The 24,749-nt window shown below is 37.4% G+C and overlaps 2 protein-coding genes and 1 pseudogene across 2 annotated transcripts; all 3 read right to left on the bottom strand.

Annotated features, from left to right (window-relative positions):
* Window positions 1–4,689: 4,689 nt before the first annotated feature.
* On the bottom strand, window positions 4,690–6,020 carry LOC132309916 (uncharacterized). Its single transcript, XM_059808170.1, has 2 exons — window positions 5,505–6,020; window positions 4,690–5,364 (listed from the first exon to the last, which is right to left on the bottom strand). Exons 1-2 carry the CDS (start codon window positions 6,018–6,020, stop codon window positions 4,690–4,692), a joined length of 1,191 nt encoding a protein of 396 aa, XP_059664153.1.
* Window positions 6,021–9,116: 3,096 nt separating this feature from the next.
* Window positions 9,117–14,637, bottom strand: LOC132309917 (oligopeptide transporter 5-like; annotated as a pseudogene).
* Window positions 14,638–15,252: 615 nt separating this feature from the next.
* LOC132309918 (oligopeptide transporter 5-like) lies at window positions 15,253–24,003 on the bottom strand. Its single transcript, XM_059808172.1, has 7 exons — window positions 23,919–24,003; window positions 17,998–18,446; window positions 17,596–17,693; window positions 16,862–17,434; window positions 16,459–16,723; window positions 16,155–16,337; window positions 15,253–16,037 (listed from the first exon to the last, which is right to left on the bottom strand). The coding sequence occupies exons 1-7, from the start codon at window positions 24,001–24,003 to the stop codon at window positions 15,417–15,419; spliced, it is 2,274 nt and encodes a 757-aa protein (XP_059664155.1). The 3' UTR covers window positions 15,253–15,416.
* Between the last annotated feature and the right edge of the window lie 746 nt (window positions 24,004–24,749).

Below are 24,749 nucleotides of genomic sequence, written 5' to 3' on the forward strand. Positions count from 1 at the left end.
GTACCACAAACACATTTAAATACACTACCACATAAATACTATATTACTCACATGAATTAGCATGCACAAAATGCAAATGGACCCAACTAAGAAAAAAGACAAGAATGCCCTTACGGCGACAAAATTCCAGAAAAATTTAAAATGGTAAAAAAAATTGGAAACGTCACAGGTATGCAGTATTACCCAACAGTTTGGGCGTTTAGGTAAATGGGTAAACGTCCACCTGTTTCAGTTGGTATCAGAATTAAACCTAATCCTTGTGTAACGACCCAAAATTTCGGCATGATCTCTGTTGAAAAAGTCCTATTACAACCTGCTGCAAAAATATAGGAAATATAGAATGGCCTCACTTGGATTTTAAAATTTATCTACCCTGTCCCAAAGCACTGCAATATAACACATTCCAACATTTCATTCATTCATTCATTATACCCCAACACAGTCAACGTAAAACTTTGGTTGCAAAAACTAACAAAACGGTCTTCTAATCCAAACTAAGCTTGTGGTGGAACATGTCTTGAAAAAAAATGTTTAAGTAATGGGTGAGCATAAAGCTCAGTAGAAGTTGCCTAAGACATTAGTTTTGAACTCCCTTGAGCCTTACAACACATGAGAGAATATAAAATGGAGCAAGGGTCATGCCATGAGGTTCAAATAACATTTCCATTTAACAAGTAATTTTCCTAGTTACAAGCACAATTTTTGAATTAATGTGCATGAAATGATATGAGATGTGATGTACCCGTCCCAAATCTGGTCTATACCGACCCAACCCACACTTTTTAAAATTCGCTAACTGACTTTACCAAGGCGAGATTGATAACTATCCCCGGTTCCAAATCCGGCAATCGTTAAAGGGCCTAGTATCAACTTTTTCATGCCCTACACCAGGCCACGCTCCCTCTAAGTCAAGCTAGCCCCGGATCCGGTTCATTTTAAAAAAGAACTTCCCCTTTTTAATAAGACTTTCCTTTTATAAAACTTCCTTTCCCAAATCGTTTTCAAAATCCTCTTTTTATGCCATGTCATACAATGTAATGTTTTACATGATCTTAACCATCAAGCTCACTAATTTGGTAATAAAAAAATTAACATAACCTTTCTAATCCAACAAGAATGAACAAGATATTCTATAAAAATAAAAAATAAAAAATTCAGTTACGATCATAGCATGTTTAGAAAATTCAATACAATAAGGATACCATTATCTCAAGTAAGGTATATACAAGAAACCTTCTTAAGCATGCTTAACATAAAATTATATACATAATAACATGCCCTCAATTAAATATTGACACAGTCTTCATACAACAAAATAAATCAGGCCCTTTGACACAAAGTTTATATAATCATGATTTCACATTTAAAAACTTTCATAATAACAACAATTTTCATATCAAAATTCACAATTCTCAAGATGAAATAAAAAGAAATAGGAATTTCTCAAATAAAAGGCAAAACTTGATGTATTAGGGAGACCCCTACCTCAATTGGAGATTATGTCAAACAAAGCCCCAAATTTAGCCCAAGAACTCTAGAATTTCGAAATCCCTAGAGTGCACCAAATTAAAATAAGCTCCAATCAAAATGAAGGCCTCAACAAGCTTATCAAATTTGCTTTAAGTGGCAAAATCTAATTCACAAAGTGGAAGAGAGATCAAGCTTAATTTGATGTGGAAAAGAAAAAGAAAAAAAGGAAACCAGTGAGAGAAAGAGAGAGCCTAACGTGAGAGAGTGAAGAGAGAAAATGAAATAAGCCCAAAGTGGCCTTAAGACCACTAATCTAAATAACTTGTGGGTCCCACCACCAAAAAAAAAAAAACTCACATAACATTAATATATATATATATATATATATATATATATATATATATATATATATATATATAACATAAACATTACATTCTCCCCAACTTTAAAAGATTTCGTCCTTGAAATCAAGCCATACCTGAGGGAGAAAACAACTCTGGATACTTGGAGCGAACCTCCTGTTCGAGTTCCCAAGTAGCCTCCTCAACTCCATGATGCCTCCAAAGAACCTTTACAAATTGTATCGTTTTGCTCCTCAACACCTTCTGCAGTGTGTCAAAGATCTGAACTGGTCCTTCCTCGTAGGAAACATCCTCATCAATGTCCACATAAACCCAACTCAAAATGTGAGATGGATCCGGCTGATACTTCCGTAACATCAATACATAGAAAACATTATGGACTCTGTTCATCTCTGATGGTAATGTTAGTCTATAGGCAATCTCTCCTACACGGTCCAAAATTTCAAAAAGTCCAATGAATCATAACGACAACTTGCCACTCTTTCCGAACCTCATCAACCCCTTCCGTAGAGAAACCCGAAGAAAAACGTGGTCTCCCACCTCAAAGGATTGCGGCTGTCTCAGCCTATCTGCATAACTCTTCTGTCGGCTCTGAGCTGTAAGCAATCTCTACCTAATCAGCTTAATCTTTTCGGAAGTCTCGAGTACAATGTCGGGTCCTAAGGCGGCTGTCTCACCTACCTTAGTCTAACAAATAAGAGACCTACAAGGTCAACCATACAACACTTTAAATAGAGCCATCTGAATACTAGCCTGATAACTGTTGTTGTAGGCAAACTCAATAAGTGGAAGGTGATCCTCCCAACTACTTCCCAAATCAAGTACACATGCTCGAAATATATCCTCTAAGATGTGGATAGTACGCTCCGACTGGCCGTCCGTCTGTGGATGGAATGCCATACTGAGGTGCAATGATGAACCAAACGCTGCTTGAAGTTCTTCCCAGAACTTCAAAGTGAACTTGGCATCCCTATCTGAAACAATAGCCACTGGAACTCCGTGAAACCTTACAATCTCTTTTACGTATAATACACCAAGTGCCTCTGCGTTATCTATTCCCTTAATAGGCAAAAAATGAGCCGTCTTGGTCAATCTATCAATAATGACCCATACGGCTTCATTTTCCTTCCGTGACCTTGGAAGACATGTTACAAAATCCATAGCAATTTGCTCCAATTTCCACTGCGCTACAGGCAATGGCTGCAACAAACCAGCGTGTCTTTGATGCTCGGCCTTCACCTGTTGACAAGTAAGGCATCTAGCCACAAACTGTGTAACATTCTTCTTCTTTCTATTCCACCAATACTGATGTCTCAGATTGTGATACATCTTAGTACCACCTAGATGAACTGCAAAGTAGGAAGTATGAAACTCCCGTAAAATGTCCTCACGACAAACTATGGGAACAACTAACAAACCCCTGAATCGTAGACCTCCATCTGCATACAAGGTCCAATCCTTCACTATCTCGCCACTAGAGATCAAAGTGTGAATAGCATTCAAATCCGGATCCTGTCTCTGTGACTCAATCACTCGTCCAACAAGAGTGGGCTGAGCCACGAGGCTAAACAATAATACTGACTCACTGCCAATATCATCATCAAAACAATACAATCCCATCTTTGCCAAATCCTCAAGCATCTTCCATTTTCGAATAACTAAATTAGCCAAAGTCCCACGAGACTTCTGGCTTAAGGCACCAGCTACCATATTTGCCTTGCCCGGATGATATTGCAAATCAAAGTTGTAGTCTTCCAAGAACTCAACCCATCGCCTCTGTTTGTTGTTCAAGTCCAATTGGGAGAAAAGGTACTTGAGACTCTTATGGTCCGAGAATACCTCAAATTTCTCACCATACAATTAGTGTCTCCAACACTTCAAAGCAAACACGACCGCCGCTAATTCCAAGTCATGAGTAGGGTAGTTAAGATCATGAGTCTTCAACTGTCGAGACCCGTAAGCCACTACTTTACCATCCTGCATTAGTACACAACCCAAACCATCACGTGAAGCGTCACACTAAATCACATAATCCAAGCCACGCTTGGGTATCACCAACATTGGAGCCGTAGTCAACCTTATTTTCAACTCTTGAAAGAAAAACTCACAGGCCTCATTTCATGCAAATTTGATCCCCTTCCAGGTCAATCTAGTCATAGGCGTTGCCAAACGGGAAAAATCCTTCACAAATCTGCAATAATAACCCGCTAGGCCAAGGAAACTCCGAATCTTAAAAACAGTCTTGGGTTGCTCTTAATTCAAAACTGCTTCAATTTTTGAAGGATCAACCGAAACCCTACCTTCCGAGACAACATGTTCCAAAAACTTTACCTCTTGTAGCCAAAACTCATACTTTTCATATTTGGCGTACAAACGGTGCTCTCGTAAAATCTGCAACACTATACTTAAGTGGATCTCGTGCTCTTCCCGAGTCCGTGAATACACAAGGATGTCATCCACAAAAACTACCACAAACTGGTCCAAGTAATCGTAGAAGACACGGTTCATTAGGTCCATAAATGCTGCTGGTGCATTTGTCAGTCCAAAGGGCATGGCAAGAAACTCATAATGTCCATACCATGTACGGAACGCTGTCTTTGGGATATCTTCATCCCTAATCCGCAACTGATAGTAGCCTGACCTCAAGTCAATATTTGAAAAAAAACTGGCTCCTCTCAACTGGTCAAACAAATCATCTATCATTGGCAAAGGATACTTATTCTTGATGGTGGCATGATTCAACCTCCGGTAATCAATACACAACCTCAAAGAACCATCTTTCTTCTTAGCAAACAAGACCAGTGTGCCCCGGTGACACACTCAGTCAGATGAAGCCTTTCATCCTCAAATCATTAAGTTACTTTTTCAATTCTTCCAATTCAATCGGTGCCATACGATACAGTGCCATAGAGATTGGCACAGTACCCAGCATCAAATCAATAGCAAACTCTACCTCTCTGTGTAGAGGCAACTCTGTCAAGTCCTCTGGAAACACATCCAGAAAATCACGTACAACTTCTGGATAATCAACCCCATAAAACTCAACATCATCATCGGCGAAAAGGCTAGCCAAGAAGAACTCTTGTTGATCCCGACCTCTAAAGAGAATCACACAATCCCCCACAAAACAGAAGCAATCCCCATCCAGGGTACAAATTGACACTCTACCCCTGAAACAGTCAATAACAGCTCTGAAGGAAGACAACCAGTCCATACCAAGAATGACGTCAAACCCTGTCATCTCGAGAAGGATGAGATTTAACTCAAGCACACGTCCGGCAATCGTGATGGAACAACTCCAAAAAACTCTACTAAGAGCAACTGAACCCTCAACAAGCGTGTCAACATAAAGTGGTCTGTCTAACTGACTGACCTCTAACCCCAATGCCCGTGCAAATGATGAAGTAATGAATGCATAGGAAGCACCAGAATCAAACAACACTCGTGCCCAATAATGGGACATAAGAAATATACCCCTGACCACTGAAGGACTGGAAGATGGATCAGCTGGAGTGACTACAAACACACGACCCTGTGAGAATCACCTGTCTGATAACCCGACTGATGAGTAAGTGCACTGGAAGAAGCTCCTCTGCCCGTTCGAGAACTCTGTGCTGACAAAATTGGCTGAGATGGCTGAGGTGGTGGTGGCGGTCGAAACCCAGACTAGACTGTGGCAGACTGTGTCTGCCTTTGCTGTGAACCTCCACCCCTGCCTGAACCAATGCCTCGCTGTGGACAATTTCTCACCTTGTGGCCCTGCTGACTACACCCAAAACATCGTCCCGACGCCATATAAATATGTAGACACTGTGCCTTGTAATGCCCGGGTTGCTTGCACTTGAAACACACATCTGACCTAAAAGATCCCATAGACATTGAAGTTGTGGGTGCGGATCTAGCTGACTGTTGTCCCCTGAACCCTGACTGTTCATTCTTCTGTTTCTTATGTGATTGACCCTCGGAGATGGCACTCATGCCTCTGTTGTGCTTATAGGACCCCCTGATAGCTTTGCTGTCTTTACTTTCAGCTTCAACCACTAAGGCCTTTCGCACTGCTTTTGCATACTCTATCAGTTCTGAGGTAGCCACAATTGGCCTGATAGTAAGATGAAGGCCATCAACAAACTTCTCTATCTTTCCTTTCTTATCATTAGCAATCCCTGGTGCAAACCTCAAAAAGGACATAAACTTGTTCTCTTACTCAGTGACAGTCATATTTCCCTGCTTCAACCCATCAAACTCTTTCTTTAATTCTCTCCGCTTAAGTGTTGGAAAGTATTTCTCATAGTACAACTTCTTGAATGTGTCATAGGTTATTGTATCCAAATTGTGGATGTGAGAAACGACCAAATCTCAACATCCCCAACAAAATTATAGGTCACTAATGTAATCTTCAACTTGTCCGTCGCCAAATTCATGGCGTTAAGATGCTTCTCCACCCTATCCATGAAATTATCCACAACAAGCGGATCTGGACTGGCCTCAAACAAAGTCGGCATCAATTTCACAAACTTAGCAATGTGATAAAGAGTATTATCTGTCTCACTTGTCTTTTGAGGTGGTGGTGCCGGTGGTGGCACAACTTGTGATGATGATGCCACTACAGTCCAAAATGTATTATAAAAGAATGTCTGTACAGCCAACTTAAGCTGCTCCTCACTTATTTGAGGAGGTGGCTCGACGGTTCTCCTCACTTGTCCCTTTCTTAATGGGACCAAATCCCGCAAAAACACATCTTCCTTAACCTGCTCCTGATCCCTCTCCATGGGATTGCAGTTAGAACTCTCCCCTGGATCCCTTCTCGGTGGCATGACGCTATAAGAAAAAGGAAACAAGTCAAAAACGATGACATTAAAATACGTATGAGAACGAAGTCCTCACACGAATGACTTGACAAGAATGGAAATACATAAACACATTCCATACTTCCAGAATACCCAACTAATGATAAACATGATCATGATAATAATATACATCAACTTTAAACATTTGGTACGTAATCACATAGGCAGTTAAACAATTAAGCAGTTAAACATGCTTTTCAAACAATTAAACACCTTAACACATAAGCATATAAACATACAATTCAACTTCCCCATGCAATCCTAGGTAGGCCTCTACCTGTCATCGTAATGGTATTCGAACTATTGCTTTGATACCAAATTTGTAAAGACCCAAAATTTCGGCATGACCTCTGCTGAAAAAGTCCTACTACAACCTGCTGCAAAAATATAAGAAATATATTTCAATATAACACATTTCAACATTTCATTCATCCATTCATTATACCCCAACACAGTTTATTCCTTGTATATCAACCACATACCATCTAATCCAAATGCATCATAATTACAGTCTCAAAACATGATTTAGAGTCCTAACATATACTGAGACATTTTACAAGAGTTACTCTATGCTCATCATTATAATTACAAGATTTCCAAACACAAAATTATACAAAACATAATTATATCATTACAACGTAAAACTTTGGTTACAAAAACTAACAAAACGGTCTTCTAATCCAAACTAAGCTTGTGGTGGAACGTGTCCTGAAAAAAAATGTTTAAGTAATGGGGTGAGCATAAAGCTCAGTAGAAGTCGCCTAAGACATTAGTTTTGGATTCTCTTGAGCCATACAACACATAAGAGAATAGAAAATAGAGCTGGGGTCATGCCATGTGGTTCAAATAACATTTCCATTTAACAAGTAATTTTCCTAGTCACAAGCACAATTTTTGAATTAATGTGCGTGAAATGATATGAGATGTGATGTACCCGTCTCAAATCTGGTCTATACCGACCCAACCCACACTTTTTTAAAAATCTGCTAACTGACTTTATTGAGGCGAGATTGATAATTATCCCCGGTTCCAAATCCGGCAATCGTTAAAGGGCCTAGTATCAACTTTTTCACGCCCTATACCGGGCCGCGCTCCCTCTAGGACAAGCTAGCCCTGGATCTGGTTCATTTTTAAAAAAAAACTTCTCCTTTTAATAAGACTTTCCTTTTGTAAAACTTCCTTTCCCAAAATTGTTTTCAAAATCCTCTTTTTTTGCCATGTCATGCAATGTAATGTTTTACATGATCCTAACCATCAAGCTCACTAATTTGGTAATAAAAACATTAACATAACCTTTCTAATCCAACAAGAATGAACAAGATATTCTATAAATATAAAAAATCAATTAAGATCATGGCATGTTTAGAAAATTCAAAACAATAAGGACATCATTATCTCAAATAAGGCATATACAAGAAACCTTCTTAAGCATGCTCAACATAAAATTATATACACAATAACATGCCCTCAATTAAACATTGACACAATCTTCATACAACAAAATAATTCAGTCCCTTTGACACAAAGTTTATATAATCATGATTTCACACTTAAAGCCTTTCATAATAACAACAATTTTCATATCTAAATTCATAATTCTCAAGATGAAATAAAAAGAAATAGGAATTTCTCAAATAAAAGGCAAAACTTGATGTATTAGGGAGACCCCTACCTCAATTGGAGATTATGTCAAACAAAGCCTCAAATTCTGCCCAAGAACCCTAGAATTTCGAAATCCCTAGAGTGCACCAAATTGAAATCAGCTCCAATCAAAATGAAGGCCTCAACCATCTTATCAAATTTGCCTTAAGTGGCAAAATCTAATTCACAAAGTGGAAGATAAATCAAGCTTAATTTGATGTGGAAAAGAAAAAGAAAAAAAGGAAACCAGTGAGAGAAAGAGAGATCCTAACGTGAGAGAGTGAAGAGAGAAAATGAAATCAGCCCAAATTGGCCTTAAGGCCACTAATCTAAATAGCTTGTGGGTCCCATCACAAAAAAAATCTCACCTAACATTAATATATATATGTGTGTGTGTATATAATACATAAACATTACACATTGATCCGGTGCCACGCCAAGCGCCCGGTTAGGAAGACGTTCTGGTGAGCCACTCGAATAGGCAGGGTGGTTCTACCGCAATAAGGGCGTTGCGAGTTCGGGTGGGAAAGAATGTTACAAGGGGAGATATTGTCTCACATCAGATCCAGATGAAAAAATGATTGAGTATAAATAGATGGGTATATAATATTATCCAACAATTTGAATTTTTAGGTAAATGGACAAGCGTCCACCTGTTTCAACAGCCATAATGTTGAGACACAATATTAGTAAGATAATCATCTAATCATCTTGGTTTTCTTTATTTATTGTATCAACTGGACAATAATATATGCACACATTGACAACGGTATCAACTATACAGTATAATTATTAACATGGACAGTGTTATATATAAATGGATGGAAAACCATGAGTTTAAAAATACTAAATATACATACACATATATTCCCCAATGTCTGTGTGCAATTGACACCATTAATTCCCAAACTAAATGAACTTTACAGCATATTCCTCTATCAGCAAGCATAGCATCATCAATCAATCTCATTTTGAAACTTGATCAATACTACCAATTTACATCCAAGATAAAATCCCATAATCAATCTTATTTAGTGAACAGGACACCCCTTGGCCTTTATTCCAGGAGCTGTGGGACAAATAGCCAGAGGACAATGATCCTCGGTAGTCAAGCCCCACCACTGGGGACCAAGAATCTCCCTGGATTGCAGAGTGAAGTATAGCATTATGGCCAAGAACGCAACGCCGGCATCCAAACCAGCCGATAAGATATAATTGTGTCTAGCCCACCATGCCCTGTGCTTTTTGTAAACGTACATGTTGAAGAAGATACCCACGATTCCCCACATCACATAGTTGACAGATCTAGCCGGAGGAATTGCAATGGTTGCGCCAAGAAGAATGGGCATGTTGATTTGCTTGATCCATTTCTTGTGGGGGAATTTCTTGGAAAAGAACCATACTGGGACAGGAGCAAGCAAGCCAAGTAGGAAGAAATAGTTCAACTCTGGGTAGACACCACGCGTGGTGAACATCCGTCCTGGACCAATCACTCCCCATATGATTGAAGCATTGTAGAAAACCTCGTCGCCTGGACATGTCCATGGACTTCCGTCTGGCAGCTTTGAAGCATCACAAATGTTTTCCACGGTGGTGAGAAGCCACCATGACGTGCACCAGTACATGGTAGAAGCAACTATTGTTCCAGCTAGCTGATTGACGAACATTATTATTCAGAAACACACAACTAACAGTAATTAGAGATAGCGCGCGCACATAGTAATACTATTTATCACAATGCATGCATGCTTACTTGCATACCTGAACAAGGAACATAGATCTGGGAGGGATCTTCATGTAGTGGCCTAATTTGAAATCCCCAACAAAAGTAAGCGCTTGTGTCATGCTTACATAGCCATACACTTTGAAAGCTACATTTGCAAGTGGCCTCCCCGGATATATATACCCAATAACCAATTCAGTGATCACGTTTAGCCCCGGTTGCTATATTCACGTAAACGTATTAAATTCAGGAAATAAGAACATATATATATATATATATATATATATATATTAAATTCAAGAACCGGAGCTTAATTGTTGTGGGGATGGAGGAGGATTAAAGTACCTGGTTTGTTGTGGCTTGTATTATCCCAATTGGTAATGTGAAGGAGAAAGCCATGGCACAAGCCAGTAAAATTCCCCACCATGGGAGTTGAAACTGTTTCCCAAACCCTTCACAAGTAAATATGGCAAGAGCTATCATTAAAAACAAGATAGTGTGAAACCACCAGTTAGGAACTGTTGGATAGTTCTTCTTCATTATTCTTGTGTGAATGTCACCCTCATCCTTCAACGTCTCTGTCGTTTTTTTCCAGAACTTATAAATTGCTCTGAAATAAAGAAAAGGAAATTGCCAACAAGAACACTTAGCTAGCTCAAGGCTTGTTATCTAATAAGAAAAAGAGATGCATCAACTTACTTGCTTTCTTGGAATGGAATTAAAGTTGAGGACTAATTTATATATATATTCAGATTTTAAATTAATCTGATTCTAATAATACTACTGTAATTACTTCCTAGCTACCAAATACATCATAACCATGTTAAAGGAAGGAACTTACTTTCCATCGAAAAGTGCGACAATATAACCATGTTGAAGGAAGGAACTTACTTTCCATCGAAAAGTGCGACATGTGAGAGAGCAGCTGCCAAAGTGGCAAAGCTGCAGCCATATGAGAAAATAAAGAAGCTACTGATGTAGAGTTTGCTGTAATTATCGTAGCCAGTTATATCAAGTTCAAACGTTTTTGGGTTCAAGACTCGCGAAATATTGTATTTCTGGCCTTCAAAGTCATAAGTTTTAGAGGAAGTTAATGGAAATCGCCTGGCTTCGTAAACATTGAAATAATAAATCAGGGGGACTAGAATATAGGCAAATAAGCTGAACCCAACAAGAATGTTGACGATGGCAAAGCCCGGTGTGGCCAACGGACTTCCAAGGAAGCCAGAAATGGTGGCCCAGTCAAAGCCGACTGCTCCTAAGCCGAGGCCATGGAGGCCTGAACCAAGCTGTTGGGCAGTGATGGAGTTCTTCCAAATCAGACAGACAACGGAGATAGTAGCAATGGAAGGGAAGAAGTAGGCTGGTATAAGGTAATAGGCAAAGCTTCCTACACAAACTATGAGAAAGAATTGTAGCCTTGTATGTCCTCCCTTTGCCCTCTTCTCTTTTTCATGCAATGCCCTGCATTTTATGTACAAATGTATATACATTGTCACTACTCTGGCTAGCTTTCATGAATTGCCCTACATTTTATGTACAAATTTATATGCATTGTCACTACTCTAGCTAGCTTTCGTACAATGCCCTGCATTTTATGTACAAATATATATACATTGTCACTACTCTAGCCAGCTAGTTAGAGAGAGAGAGAGAGAGAGGTGATACCTGAATAGAGACACTTGGACCAAGTTGGAAGGCCACCACATATAGGGGGAGTCCACTAGGTATTTTCTAAACAAACCAGCCCAACCATACCCAAGCATCTGATTTGTATCAAAAATAGCATAGGTAAGATGTTTTTTTAGAACAATATACATCCTCATAGCACAGGGTCTAAAATGTCTCCTTTTTTTAGGGAGAGATTGATTAAAATTAAAGCTTAATTGGAGAGCGAAATTAAATTAATTATAAATTAGTAACTAGGCTAGTTGAAGAAGCTGTTTGGGATATATAGTACCATATATAACAAATTAATAGAAACACAAAATTAATTCCACCTACCTGAGTCGTTTGGGATAGTAACAAGGCTGAGAAAGGTGTGATATTCATATGGTAAAAAGCCATGACAATGGTAATGATATTTACAGCATAAACACCATTGGCTCCACAGTTGGCAAAAATGGTGATCAAGACATGTTCTTTCATGTTGAATGGCCCCGGATTCAACGAAAATTTCCATTTTGTAAATGGCATTGTTATAGACTTGGTTGGAAGTGTTTTAGCCATCATCATCCCCAGTGGGAGAACCACAATCTGTGCTGAAACTGAACTAATGGATAAAGGGTTCTGTCGATACCCGAAAAACTGGTTGAGGAAGGCAAGAATGCAGCAGGAGATGAGACCAAGAACCCATGTTCGGAATGTTAGAGCCTGCTGTGATGGGTCGTCGGTAATTGGCACCGTCAGCCTTACTTCCTCAATCGGATTGTCATTTATTTCTTCCTGTCCTGCTTTATCTGTACATATATATACCACGGAGATAAAATTACATATGCTAAGTACAAGAAGAAAACGAGACTAGCCCAGAAAATTAGGAGTTTTGATTTATTTTCTCAGGAGTCTTCTTTATCATTCAATAACACAATCATTCGTGGAGAACTATGAAAGATGGACCTTTTCCTACCTTAGTTCTCATAAAAACAGTTTTTGGAAACTATCAATCAAACAAATTTGTTTTGTGCGGTTCTTTCTTCTTCTTATAAATTCTCACACTCATTTTGCTCCTCAAACCCTCACCGTCCACTCTAGAAAGTCCGGCTACATTTTGCCCCCACACCCTTATTGCAGCTATTTTTCATCCCCCCAAACTTCAAAATGTCCAGTACAATCATGGTGTCCCAAAAACTTCACATCCACCCTAGAGCTAAAATTGTGTCACTCTTAATCATTTTTAATCGATTTCTGTCATCCAATTGTGAAATTGCCATGAGTTTGGTCCCGATTGAAATTAATGAGGGGTGCAAATGAACCGAGCCGAGCCTAGGGGTTGCCGATCACCAAATCAACAAATCACCATGGTCTATTTCCGATCTCCATCTCCGGCGAGATAGAAAAAGAAGAAATACAGAATAATATTCAAGATGAAATCAAAATTGCAAGGTTATCCGACACCTTTACAGATATGTAGCACACTTGCACTGCTCGACGTTAAGATCCATTAGAGAGAGAGGTTGTGTTGTATGCGGAGGGATCTGTAAGAGAGAGCTCTGTGACGATTGTGGAAGGATGCCGCTGTACACGACGAACTCAGGTTTCTTCCCTCTATATCTCTTAGCTTGAACAAACCAATGGTGGAATGAATAAAAAGTTGAAGGTTGAGATGAAATATAATTTGGATGATGGGCAATTAATTACGTCTTTGGTTATTATTAGAGAAAACTTAAGACTCTTGCTAAACTTCATGGTTTATAGAACTTAAATATAAATTTGTTTATAATGCTAAACGAGTATTATATTAAGCAAATATAAATTATAATTTTATTTTTTTACTTTATTTTATATTTAATAATATTAAATATATATTAAGCAAATTCTAATTTAATCTATTTCAATTACTAAATATTCTTTTATATTATACTTATCTGAAAAAATTTATATTTCAATAATAATTTTAATCTTAAATTTCATAGTAAGAAGGTGAATCTTGTTTTTATCCGCGTAAGAGGAAAGAAAAAAAAAATACCATAATTAAAATTTTGTTATATTATTTACTTTTGTTAGATTTGTATTATAATTACGAAAAGACTCTACAAAATTCCTCTCGCACCACCCACTCAATTTAATAAACGGTGTTCGAGATGGAGATAGTTATTCTAAATGGTGATGAGATGAAAATGCGTTATCTAACTCAACTGCTCCCATTGCCATCTCTAATTACAACAACAGTACCATTTGGGCTCTAAATAAAAAATGGTAATAAATGAATCTTTAAGTTAAGAAACATGTTCACGAACATAAGGAGTCGGATTCAAGTTGTTCAAACTCAGCCCAACTCATTTACTAAACGAGTTTAAAAATCGAGCCCCAGCCTGACTTGTTTACTAAATAAACAAGTCCAAGTCATCTATTTTTTTTTAAATTGCATAATAACAGAGAATGGAGACAAAATTTGTTCAATGGAATTTGATGGACCACCAGTATGTTCTTTTTTCTCTTTTCGTACGCTTTTTTTTTATATTTTAAATTCACTATTAAGACATTAACTATCATGAATAGGGACTAGGGAGTAGGGACTCAAAAATAAGGTTTTTTTAAAAAAAATAATCATCTAGTTCCTGCATGCATGCGGATCTGCAGAGGAGGTACTAGATGAATTTTATTTTATTTTATTTTATTTTTAAAAAAAAAAACATGCGTGCATTCACCTTTCAAATTCATTAATCTTAAGAAAGAAGAAGAAGAACCGAAAAATAGAAGAGGATAACCATCTATTTCCTAAGATCCATGAGTTATTTTCTTTTAGTAATCATTCATCACATCCAAAATGTTTGATTTGAGAGAGAGACTTGGACTTACCGGTTAAGTCGACATCGGAATGAAGATTCTCCGGGTGGTCAGAATGAGGCACTGCATCCCCATTGTGACCTGCCATTCTACTTCCTTGACAGAATTAGTGAGAATCCCTCAAATGAGATTCAAAGGCTAATGTATTATATATATATATATATAAAGTTCCTTAATGCCGTCCCTTATCGCAAATGGGCTATCTTTCTGCCTCAATCTGCGGTTCACCACCATGCATGAATGCATCTAAATTTAGCAATGCAGTAATCAAAGAACCACCTATCTTTATACTATTTGTTTGTTCATATTGATTTCAAGAAGACCATGAACTTGGTTTTTGTATATAAGATGGAGAGAGAGCGGGTTAACTCGATTACTTATTTTAGGGTACTTTGGTCATTTGACAGAAAGACTAAATAGCTTGGAGTACCCTGTTCATTGGACATCCATAATATTGAGGCACAAAACTAGTTAGAAAATCATCTCATCTGAATTGGTTTTCTTTATATCACCTTTTATTGTTGATTTCATCAATTGCATCAACCGTGACAATATATACACACATTGAGGACAGTATTAATGGATCGAATCTTTTATCATTGGTAAGTATTATTAGTATATGAAGAACTTGATACTATACAGAATCATTATCAGTTTAAAAACACGTAATATACACGCATTCCACCCCATTAAAATTAATTTGCAAACTAAATGAACTTTAAAGCATGCTTATCCATCCTCTCCATATGAATTCCTACACCATCAATCCTGATCAGCAAGCATAGCCTTCATCAATCAACCACAGATTGAAATTTGATAAACACTTGCCGCCGCCTTTATCATTAATATATTCCATGAACAAATTATTTAGTGAACAGGACATCCTTTAGCCACTATTCCAGGAGCTGTGGGGCAAGTAGCCAGTGGACAATGATCCTCCGTACTTAAACCCCACCAATGGGGACCAAGAATCTCCTTGGATTGCAGAGTGAAGTATAGGAGTATGGCCAAGAATGCAACACCGGCATCCAAACCAGCCGATAGGATATAATTGTGCCTAGCCCACCATGACCTGTGCTTCTTGTAAACGTAGAAGTTGAAATAGATACCAATAGCTCCCCACATCAAATAGTTGACAGATCTAGCAGGTGGAATTTGCATCACTCCACCAAGAAGAATGGGCATGTTGATTTGCTTTATCCATTTCTTTTTGGGGAATTTCTTGGAAAGGAACCATACTGGGAAAGGAGCAAGCAAGCCAACTAGGAAGAAATAGTTCAACTCCGGGTAGACACCATACTTGGTGAACATCCGGCCTGGACCAATCACTCCCCATATGATTGAAGCATGGTAGAACACCTCGTCACCGGGACATGTCCATGGACTTCCTTCTGGCAGCTTTGAAGCATCACAAATGTTCTCCACGGTGGTGAGAAGCCACCATGCCGTGCACCAGTACATGGTAGAAGAAACTAGTGTTCCGACTAACTGATCAACATTATTCAAAACGCACACAACTAACATTACTTAATTAGCACATATATATAAACACTAATTAATAGTACTTACTACTACTATCACCATGCATGATTACTTCTCGCATACCTGAACAATGAACATAGATCTGGGAGGGATCTTCATGTAGTGACCTAATTTGAAATCCCCAACAAAATTAAGTGCTTGTGTCATGCTTATATAGCCATAGGTCTTGAAAGCTACATTTGCTAGTGGCTTCCCCGGATATATATACCCGATAACCAATTCCGTGATCACGTTTAGTCCCGGTTGCTATACATTCACGTACACGTATTAAATTCAGGAAATGAGCATATATATATCTGTATAATACTCTGTATATTAAAATTGATTAAAACTGTGTGTGTGTGTGTGTGGAGGAGGATTGATGTACCTGGTTTGTTGTGGCTGTTATTATCCCAATTGGTAATGTGAAAATGAAAGCCATGGCACAAGCTAGTAGAATTCCCCACCATGGGAGTTGAAACGTTTTCCCAAAACCTTCACAAGTAAATATGGCAAGAACTACCATTAAAGCCAAGATAGTGTGAAACCACCATTGAGGAACTGTTGCATAGTTCTTCTTCATTATTCTTGTGTGAACATCACCCTCAGTCTTCAAACTCTCTGTGGTTTTTTTCCAGAACTGATAAATTGTTCTGAAAAAGAAAAAGAAAAATAAAAGGAAATTGCCAATAAGAACAATTAGCTAAGGCTTGATATATATTAAAGAAAAAGAAATACATGAACAATTAGTTATAACTGTTTTTATAACAATGCATGTTTAAGGAACTTACTTTCCATGGAAAAGTGCAACATGTGAGAGAGCAGCTGTCAAAGTTGCAAAGCTCAACCCATATGAGAAAACAAAGAACATACTGATATAGAGTTTGCTGTAATTCTCGTACCCAGCAACATCAATATCAAAGGTTTTTTTGTTCAAGACTCTTGTAATATTGTATTTTTTGCCTTCAAAGTCGTAAGTTTTAGAGGAAATCATTGGAAATCGCTTGGCATCGTATACATTGTTGAAATAACACAGTGGGACTATAACATAGGCAAACAAGAAGAAGCCAACAAGAATGTTGATGATGGCAAAGCCGGGTGAGGCCAACGGACTTCCCAGGAAGCCAGAAACAGTGGACCAGTCAAGGCCGAATGCCCCAATGCCTAGGCCATGGAGGCCTGATCCAAGCTGTTGGGCAAGGATGGACTTGTTCCAAATCAAACAGACAGCTGAGACAGAAGCAATGGACGGGAATAAGTAGGCTGGTACAAGGTAATAGGAAAAACTTCCTACAAAAACTATGAGAAAGAATTGTAGCCTAGTAAATCCTCCCTTGGGCCTCTTCTCCTTTTCATGTAATGCCCTGTATTTAAAAAAACAAAACTTGTCACTCTAGTTGTTGATGTGTGTATCAGTGTGCGTATATTATATATAGAGAGAGGGTCCCCATGTCTTCAATTGATGTTTTTGATCAACACACTGAGACTTTGACACTCTATACAAATATGTACGTTTTGATTATACCTGAACAGAGAAACTTGGACCAGGTTGGAAGGCCACCACATATAAGCAGAGTCCACCAGGTATTTTCTAAAGATACCGGCCCAGCCATACCCAAGCATCTGAATTGTATTAAGAACAGCGTATGTAAGATGTTTGTTTAGAAAACTATTGATCAAACCCAAATCTAATGAGCCCACAAGTGTCAAATGAGTCTTGGTTAGAGGGAGGCCTCGTTCAAGATCCGTATAAAAGATGGAGTAAACAAGACTAATTCGATCATATTATTGGTTAATTTGAGAAATAAATGAACTAGGCTTAGATAATTCATCAACTAAGGAGTAAAATTATATTAATTATTGGGATAGTAACATATATAACAAATGAATAGAGAGAAATGCAGCAGAATTAATGAATAGTAAGTACCTGAGTGGTTTGGGATAGCAACAAGGCTGATAAAGGACTGATTTGCATGTGGTAAAAAGCCATGACAATGGCAATGATATTTACAGCATAAACAGCGTTGGCTCCACAATTGGCAAAAATGGTGATTAAGACATGTTCTTTAACGTTGAATGGCCCCGGATTCATGGAGCATTTCCATTTTGTAAATGGCACGGTTATAGACTTGGTTGGAAGTGTTTTAGCCATCATCACCCCTAGTGGGAGAACCACAATCTGTGCTGAAACTGAACTAACTGATAAGGGGTTCTGTCGAAACCCAAAAAACTGGTTGAGGAAGGCAAGAACGCAGCAGGACATGATACCAAGAACCCATGTTCGGAATGTTAGAGCCGGCAGTGATGGGTCGTCGGTAATTGGCACCGTCAGCCTAACTTGGTCGATCGGATTATCATCAATATCCTCCCCTCCCGCTTTACCGGTAAGTACACCAAATTAACAAATTTTTACAATTTGCATAGAAAAATTAGGACGCATTCAGTTTTGTATAACAAGTTTTTTCAAGAATTAACACATATTTTATGGACTGAGTTTTCAAAAAGTATCAATCAAACAAATTTTTATACATTTTTTAACTTTCAATTATGAAAGACAATAACCGAACCAAAGCAAGAAACATTCATATATGAAAAAGATTAATAAATTTTCTTGAAGCTTAATATATATTTTTATTAGGGAAAAGCAAACTAAACACTCCTCAACCATTTAACGTTGCAATTAAACTCTCAAATTTGCAATAATGCTCACATTGCAACTTCGAGATCCAAGGCCGTTTAATTTTGCCAATATGTCAACCTAAACCACATGAAATATTTAATTGAGTTAATAGCCAAAATAGTATTGTTATACCCCTTTTACCCTTACACCTTTCTTCTCACAAATTAATTCAATCTTTTTGACCTTGTGGTTGAATTATGAACCATGAGTCCGCCTCTACAGAGTAATAGTGTTATCAGAGATCGAATCAGTGATGGTCTGCGCTCAGACTATCAGAAAATTTTCTCAGTGAATCATCATCCTCATTTGTAACATATCTATTTCAAATGTCAGATATTTCAACTACATTGAATAACATTTTTTGAATTGGTCAATGCCAATGCATTCAACGGATCTCAGCTCACACACGTATAGAATACAACATCCGATTTAAATTTTTTTCTTTACTGTTCTTTAGGTCAGTGAAGAATGCCTTAGATTCACTGATCAATAATACCTTTGATGTAGTGAATGGGATTGCAAAATAATTCTCACACCGAATTTCCTAACCATGTGTTAGGCATAAGAGTTTCTATGCATTTGATGTAGTGAATGGAATTGCAAAAATACTTGTTCTATCACGATGCACTTCTAAATTACTAACTTGCATTCTCGTCCGGATCATTCGTCACATTCAAAATATTAAGTTCCATGGAAGACGAGCAACGACAAACTTAACGTTTGAGGGCTAAAAATGTCATTTCAGGTTTTTATTTTTTTATTATTTTTTAAAAAATTTCTTTCTCTAACCTGCTATTTGTTAGGCCCATTTGTTAGGCTTGAGAGTTTCTATCCACTACTAGTGAATGGGACTACAAAATCATTTGTTCTATCCGGATGCACTTCTAAATTTCTAATTTAACTTGCATTCTCTTTCCAAAGAGATGCTATATATATATATATATATATATTCACCACTAAAGCATTAATTAACATTCTAAGTTTTGATTAATGTCATTCAGCACATCCAAAAGATTTGAGAGAGAGAGGGGTTTACCGGATAAGTCGTCGTAGTGAATCTTCTTGGGGAAGTCATAATGAGGCACTGCATCCTCATTGTGACCTGCCATTCCCCTTCCTCAACAGAATTACTGAGAATCCCTGAAATGAGATTCAAAGGCGAATGTATGTATATTATAAATATATAAAGTTTCTTACTGCCGTCACTTTTTTTTTTTTTTTCACAAATGGGCTATCTTTTTGCCTCAATCTGCGTTTCACCACCCCTGCATGAATGCATCTAATTTTAGCAATGCTATAGCCTATATGTTGGTTCACCACCTATCTTCGTACTATATGTTGTCTCAAATTGACTTGAGCAAGACCATGAATTTGTTTTTTTTTCATATACAGATAGAGACACAGAGATGTTAACTTACTTGATTACTTATTTTAGGCTACTCTGGTCCTTGAACAGCAGACTAAATTGATTGGAGTACTCTTCAATTTAGGGAAGCATTAGGTTAGAAGTGATGAATATGCTGTATTGCATCCATGAAATAGAACTCTACAAAGAGGTATGTGTACTAGGCATGAAATTCTAGGGTACAAAAAAAGTACAGCCATGAATTCAACATATACAGTATAATCTAACCACATCGATGGTCATTTTGTTAAAAAAAAAAAAAGGTTAATTACACTAACCTCCCTGTGATTTGTCATAATTACAGAAATATTTTCTATAGTTTGAAAAATTACTTGAACCTACCCTAAAAAAAATTAACCTACACAGACCTCCCTTTTGTGACATTTAACACTAGTCAATGACGAATTTTGTTGAAGTCGTGTACTGAATAAAATAAAATTCCCATATTACCCTTCGTTGAAGTTAAAAACATTTTGAACCTTAAAAAGTAACAAGAATTAACAAAATACTCTATCCCTACCAAATAGCAAAAGATTACACCAACAGCTAGAAATTTTATTATTATTATTATTATTTGTGTAGATGGTGGGGGTGGTGGCGGCGACTGTACTACCCCAACAGTTTGAGAATATATATATATATTGTACACTATTTTATATATGTGTGTGTGTGTGCACACACACACACATTAAGGTACTTCAGTCGTTTATCATATAAAGTTGAAAGCATTTCAGTAAATTGGACATGTTCGTTAGTATAATTGATGGTTCGTCACAAAAGGGAGGTTTGTGTAATTTAGTTTTATTTTTAGGAGAGGTCTAAATAATTTTTCCAATCATATGAGAGTTTACTGTAATTATAACAAATCATATGTGAAGTCCGTGAAATTAACCCAAAAAAAAGTTACTTGTGACCCTAAATGAATTTGTTTATTCTTTCTTTTACAAATTTAAATCTATTATTGTGATTCTTGACACATATTAGTATTCATGTATATGCACACCAAAGGCTCTAACGTCATATTAAAAAAAAAAAAAAAAAAAATAGAATAAATAAAAGCTCCAACCCTTCCTTACATTACCTATTTATGGCTAACCTTATTTATTGGCTGTCAACTGTTTGTTTGCTTTTTTTTTTTTTTTTTTTTTTTCACATCATTTATAGACATCCTTCTTTTTTCTTTTATTTTTTTCTTCTCACATCATTTATAGATCAGGCATGCCAAGTGGGAATACACCTTAAGTGTGTTAAAAAAAAAAAAAAAAAAAATGAAGAATACACCTTAAGTGAAACATTTTGAATTTAGTTGTATCCTTTTAATTAGTAATATGTGTCGATCCAACTTTGTCACTTAATTCCATAAACTTATGGAATCAATTAGAGACAAGAAAAACAGATAATTTGCTCTCTCTCTCATTTTAAAATTTATCTAAATGTAGCGTGGTCAGTGACGGACCCAAAAAATTTGGTGAGGGGGGGCGAATTTTTAATTTGTGGGTACAAAATTATATGATGGGTTCATTTTTGTAATTTTAATAGGGTTTCTTTTCATAAATTTTTAAAAAATTTAAGTATAAAATGAAAAAAAAAAAATTCAGTGGGACAAATTATAATTATAGTGGGGCATCTTCATAAATTATCAAAATTTGAAGTATAAAATGCTAAAAAAAAAAGAATCCAGTGGGGGCGAATTGTAATTTTAGGGGGGCATTTTCATAAATTTTAAAAACATTAAGGTATAAAATAAAAATATTAAAAATTCAGGGGGGGCAGATGCCCCCCCTAGTCCCCTGCTGGGTCCATCCTTGAGCGTGGTTGCAATTGCATGAAATTGCACTTGTGAACATAAAAATAAAATTAATTTAATCAAGGTTATACAACTCGTTAGAACTTTGTTTTCAAACTTCGTATTATTGGGCCAAAAGGTGGGTACCCTGTATCACCTGCCTCATTGCTGCACATAATTGAGAAGCTTTTATTATCAAGATGGAAGACCTTATGGTTGGCCTTCCAGTCAATTTTTTTGTATTATATATATATATATATATCTCATTCGCTTTAGGGTATGATAGGATTAATATTCCTAATTTCGCTCTCTGTTTGTCTATCTTTGGATGTTTAGGGTCATATGATATCTATGGAATTCCAATGTTAGGCAGATTAGGTCCTTAGGGTTACATGTTCTGTGTGTGTGTGTGTGTGTGTGTGTGTGTGTGTGTATCTCATTCGCTTTAGGGTATGTTAGGATTAATATTCCTAATTTCGCTCTGTGTTTGTCTATCTTTGGATGTTTAGGGCCATATGATATCTATGGAATTCCAATATTAGGCAGACTAGGTCCTTAGGGTTACATGTTCTGTGGTCAAAGCTCTAGACATTTAATCAACTATCAGAAGTTGGAAATATGTCCATCATATTAATGAGTGATTCACATGATATCTGTGTTTTTGAAGCAACTCACCGCTAAAGCTTTTCATTTTTAGGTGTGGCAAGGCGGGATTGTAGGTCTATGGTATTCAGTGCATTGTTTGTTGGGTTTTGTAAACATTCTAAAACAGAATACTACAATTAATACTGTTTTCTGGATATGACTGGCCATTACTTCACTCCAACCCATACCGATCCGTTGGAATTAACGAGGTTTATGTGGTCACACTGTGACCTCTAATTATTTGGCCACTATGTATAATGACTTCTAAATAAATGAGTTTGATAAGGCGCTCGTACAGTATTGTACTGTATTCAACAATTACGCATTGAGAATTCAGACTCCTAAATAAATAATTTTCCATAACCTTTAAAAATTTAGGCACATCTAACATTCTGGATTTGTGACTTTTGACTTCCCAATAATTTGAAGAGCTTGAAAATTTTGCAATGAGGATCAAAATTAATTTGTGACTAGGCATGTTATGTTGGGTTGTTGGTAACAATTTTCACTTTTGTTAAGATGATACTAATAATTTTTTTCCTTAAATTAAAATAATCAAATACGAGAAAAATGAATGCGGTTACAAGAATCAGATCATTTTCATTGTAATTCAAACTCTTGTGAATCACTCATTCATCTAGTCCCATAGTTCGTTGTATTGGCCTATACGCGACATATTATCGGATTTGTAATACTTTTTCAAGAGGCTGATATCGTTACATACCTAAATGAATCGATCAGTTTATATTGATATTTGTCTGAATTCGTTACACCGCGACCGCAATCGATACCAATCATAATCTAGCCCAAACTCAAAAAGAAGCACATCCATTGTGCATTTGTTTGTTTATTTGTGCCAATAATTCACTTCACACTGGCCATGTTTGTGTTAACATGAATTCAAGTATATATTGGGAGACCAACATTAGATCTATTTTCATGTAATTTAAAACCTTAATGCTATATTTGGTATACAGGAATGAAATGAAATGTCTATTCCAACCATTCTTTTGTTTGGTACGCAATTTAAAGTGGAAATAACCATTCCATTGGAATGAAAATCCATTCCACAACTAAACCTATGAAATGGCCATTTCATTCTCAAGTAATTTTTTTTTTTATTTATTTTTTAAATCAACGTCCTCAGAAAATCCTCATGTTCCAAGTTAAAAAACCACCATTACCTTCCACCACAACCACCTCCGCCTTTTACCACCACCACCACCACCGCTTCCAACACTACCATAACCTTCCACTAATACCACCGCCACTGACTTTTACCACCGTCCACTGTTTTCCACCACTACCACCACCGACACCGCCTTCCTTTACCGCAATCATCACCGCTATCGTCTTTCACCACCGCTACCACTTTCCGCCACCGCCTTTCACCACAACCACCACCTTTCACTGCCATCACCTCCGCCTTTCACCACCACCACTGACAACGCCTTTCACCACCATCGCCACCTCCCTCCACCATCTTCCACCACAATCGCCGCCGTCGCCACTACTTTCCAGCACCACCACCACCACCGTCATCGCCTACCACCACTCCACCACCATCCACCTCCACTGCCTTCCACCACCACCATCACCGCCTTCCACCACCGCCACCACTATTGCCGCTGCCACCTCCATTGCCTTCCACCACCATCATCATTGCCTTTCACCACTGTTTTCCACCACCACTACCACAGTCACCTCCACTGGCTTCCACCATTGCCACCTACACCACTATCTCCTTCCACAACCACCACCACCACACTACTACCACCACTTTCCACCAACACCACTGCCGCATTCCACCAACACTGCCGCCGCTGCCTTCCACCATTGCCATCATTGTTGCCTTCCACCATTGCCACCACCGTCGCCTTCCAATACCACCACTTACCCCATTACCGCTTTCCACCTCCACCACCATCGTCACCACCGCCATTGCCAGCATTTATTTTTAAAAAATTATAGAAAAATGTCATTTTGTTAATTAAATTTATTTGTTTACTAAGAGGAGTATTTGGAGAACTCAATTTGAAATTTATTCCATTATAAATTTTAAATTGATCCAACTAAATACTAAAGTAGTTATTATCATTCCATTCTTACAAATTTCATATTTACAACCAAAGAATAGAATGAGAATGACTATTTCATTTCATT

The sequence above is a fragment of the Cornus florida genome, unplaced genomic scaffold, assembly GCF_030987335.1.
Source record: "Cornus florida cultivar Cherokee Brave unplaced genomic scaffold, ASM3098733v1 CherokeeBrave_3.0.0_Hap2_Chr05, whole genome shotgun sequence".
Taxonomy (NCBI): Eukaryota; Viridiplantae; Streptophyta; class Magnoliopsida; order Cornales; family Cornaceae; genus Cornus; species Cornus florida.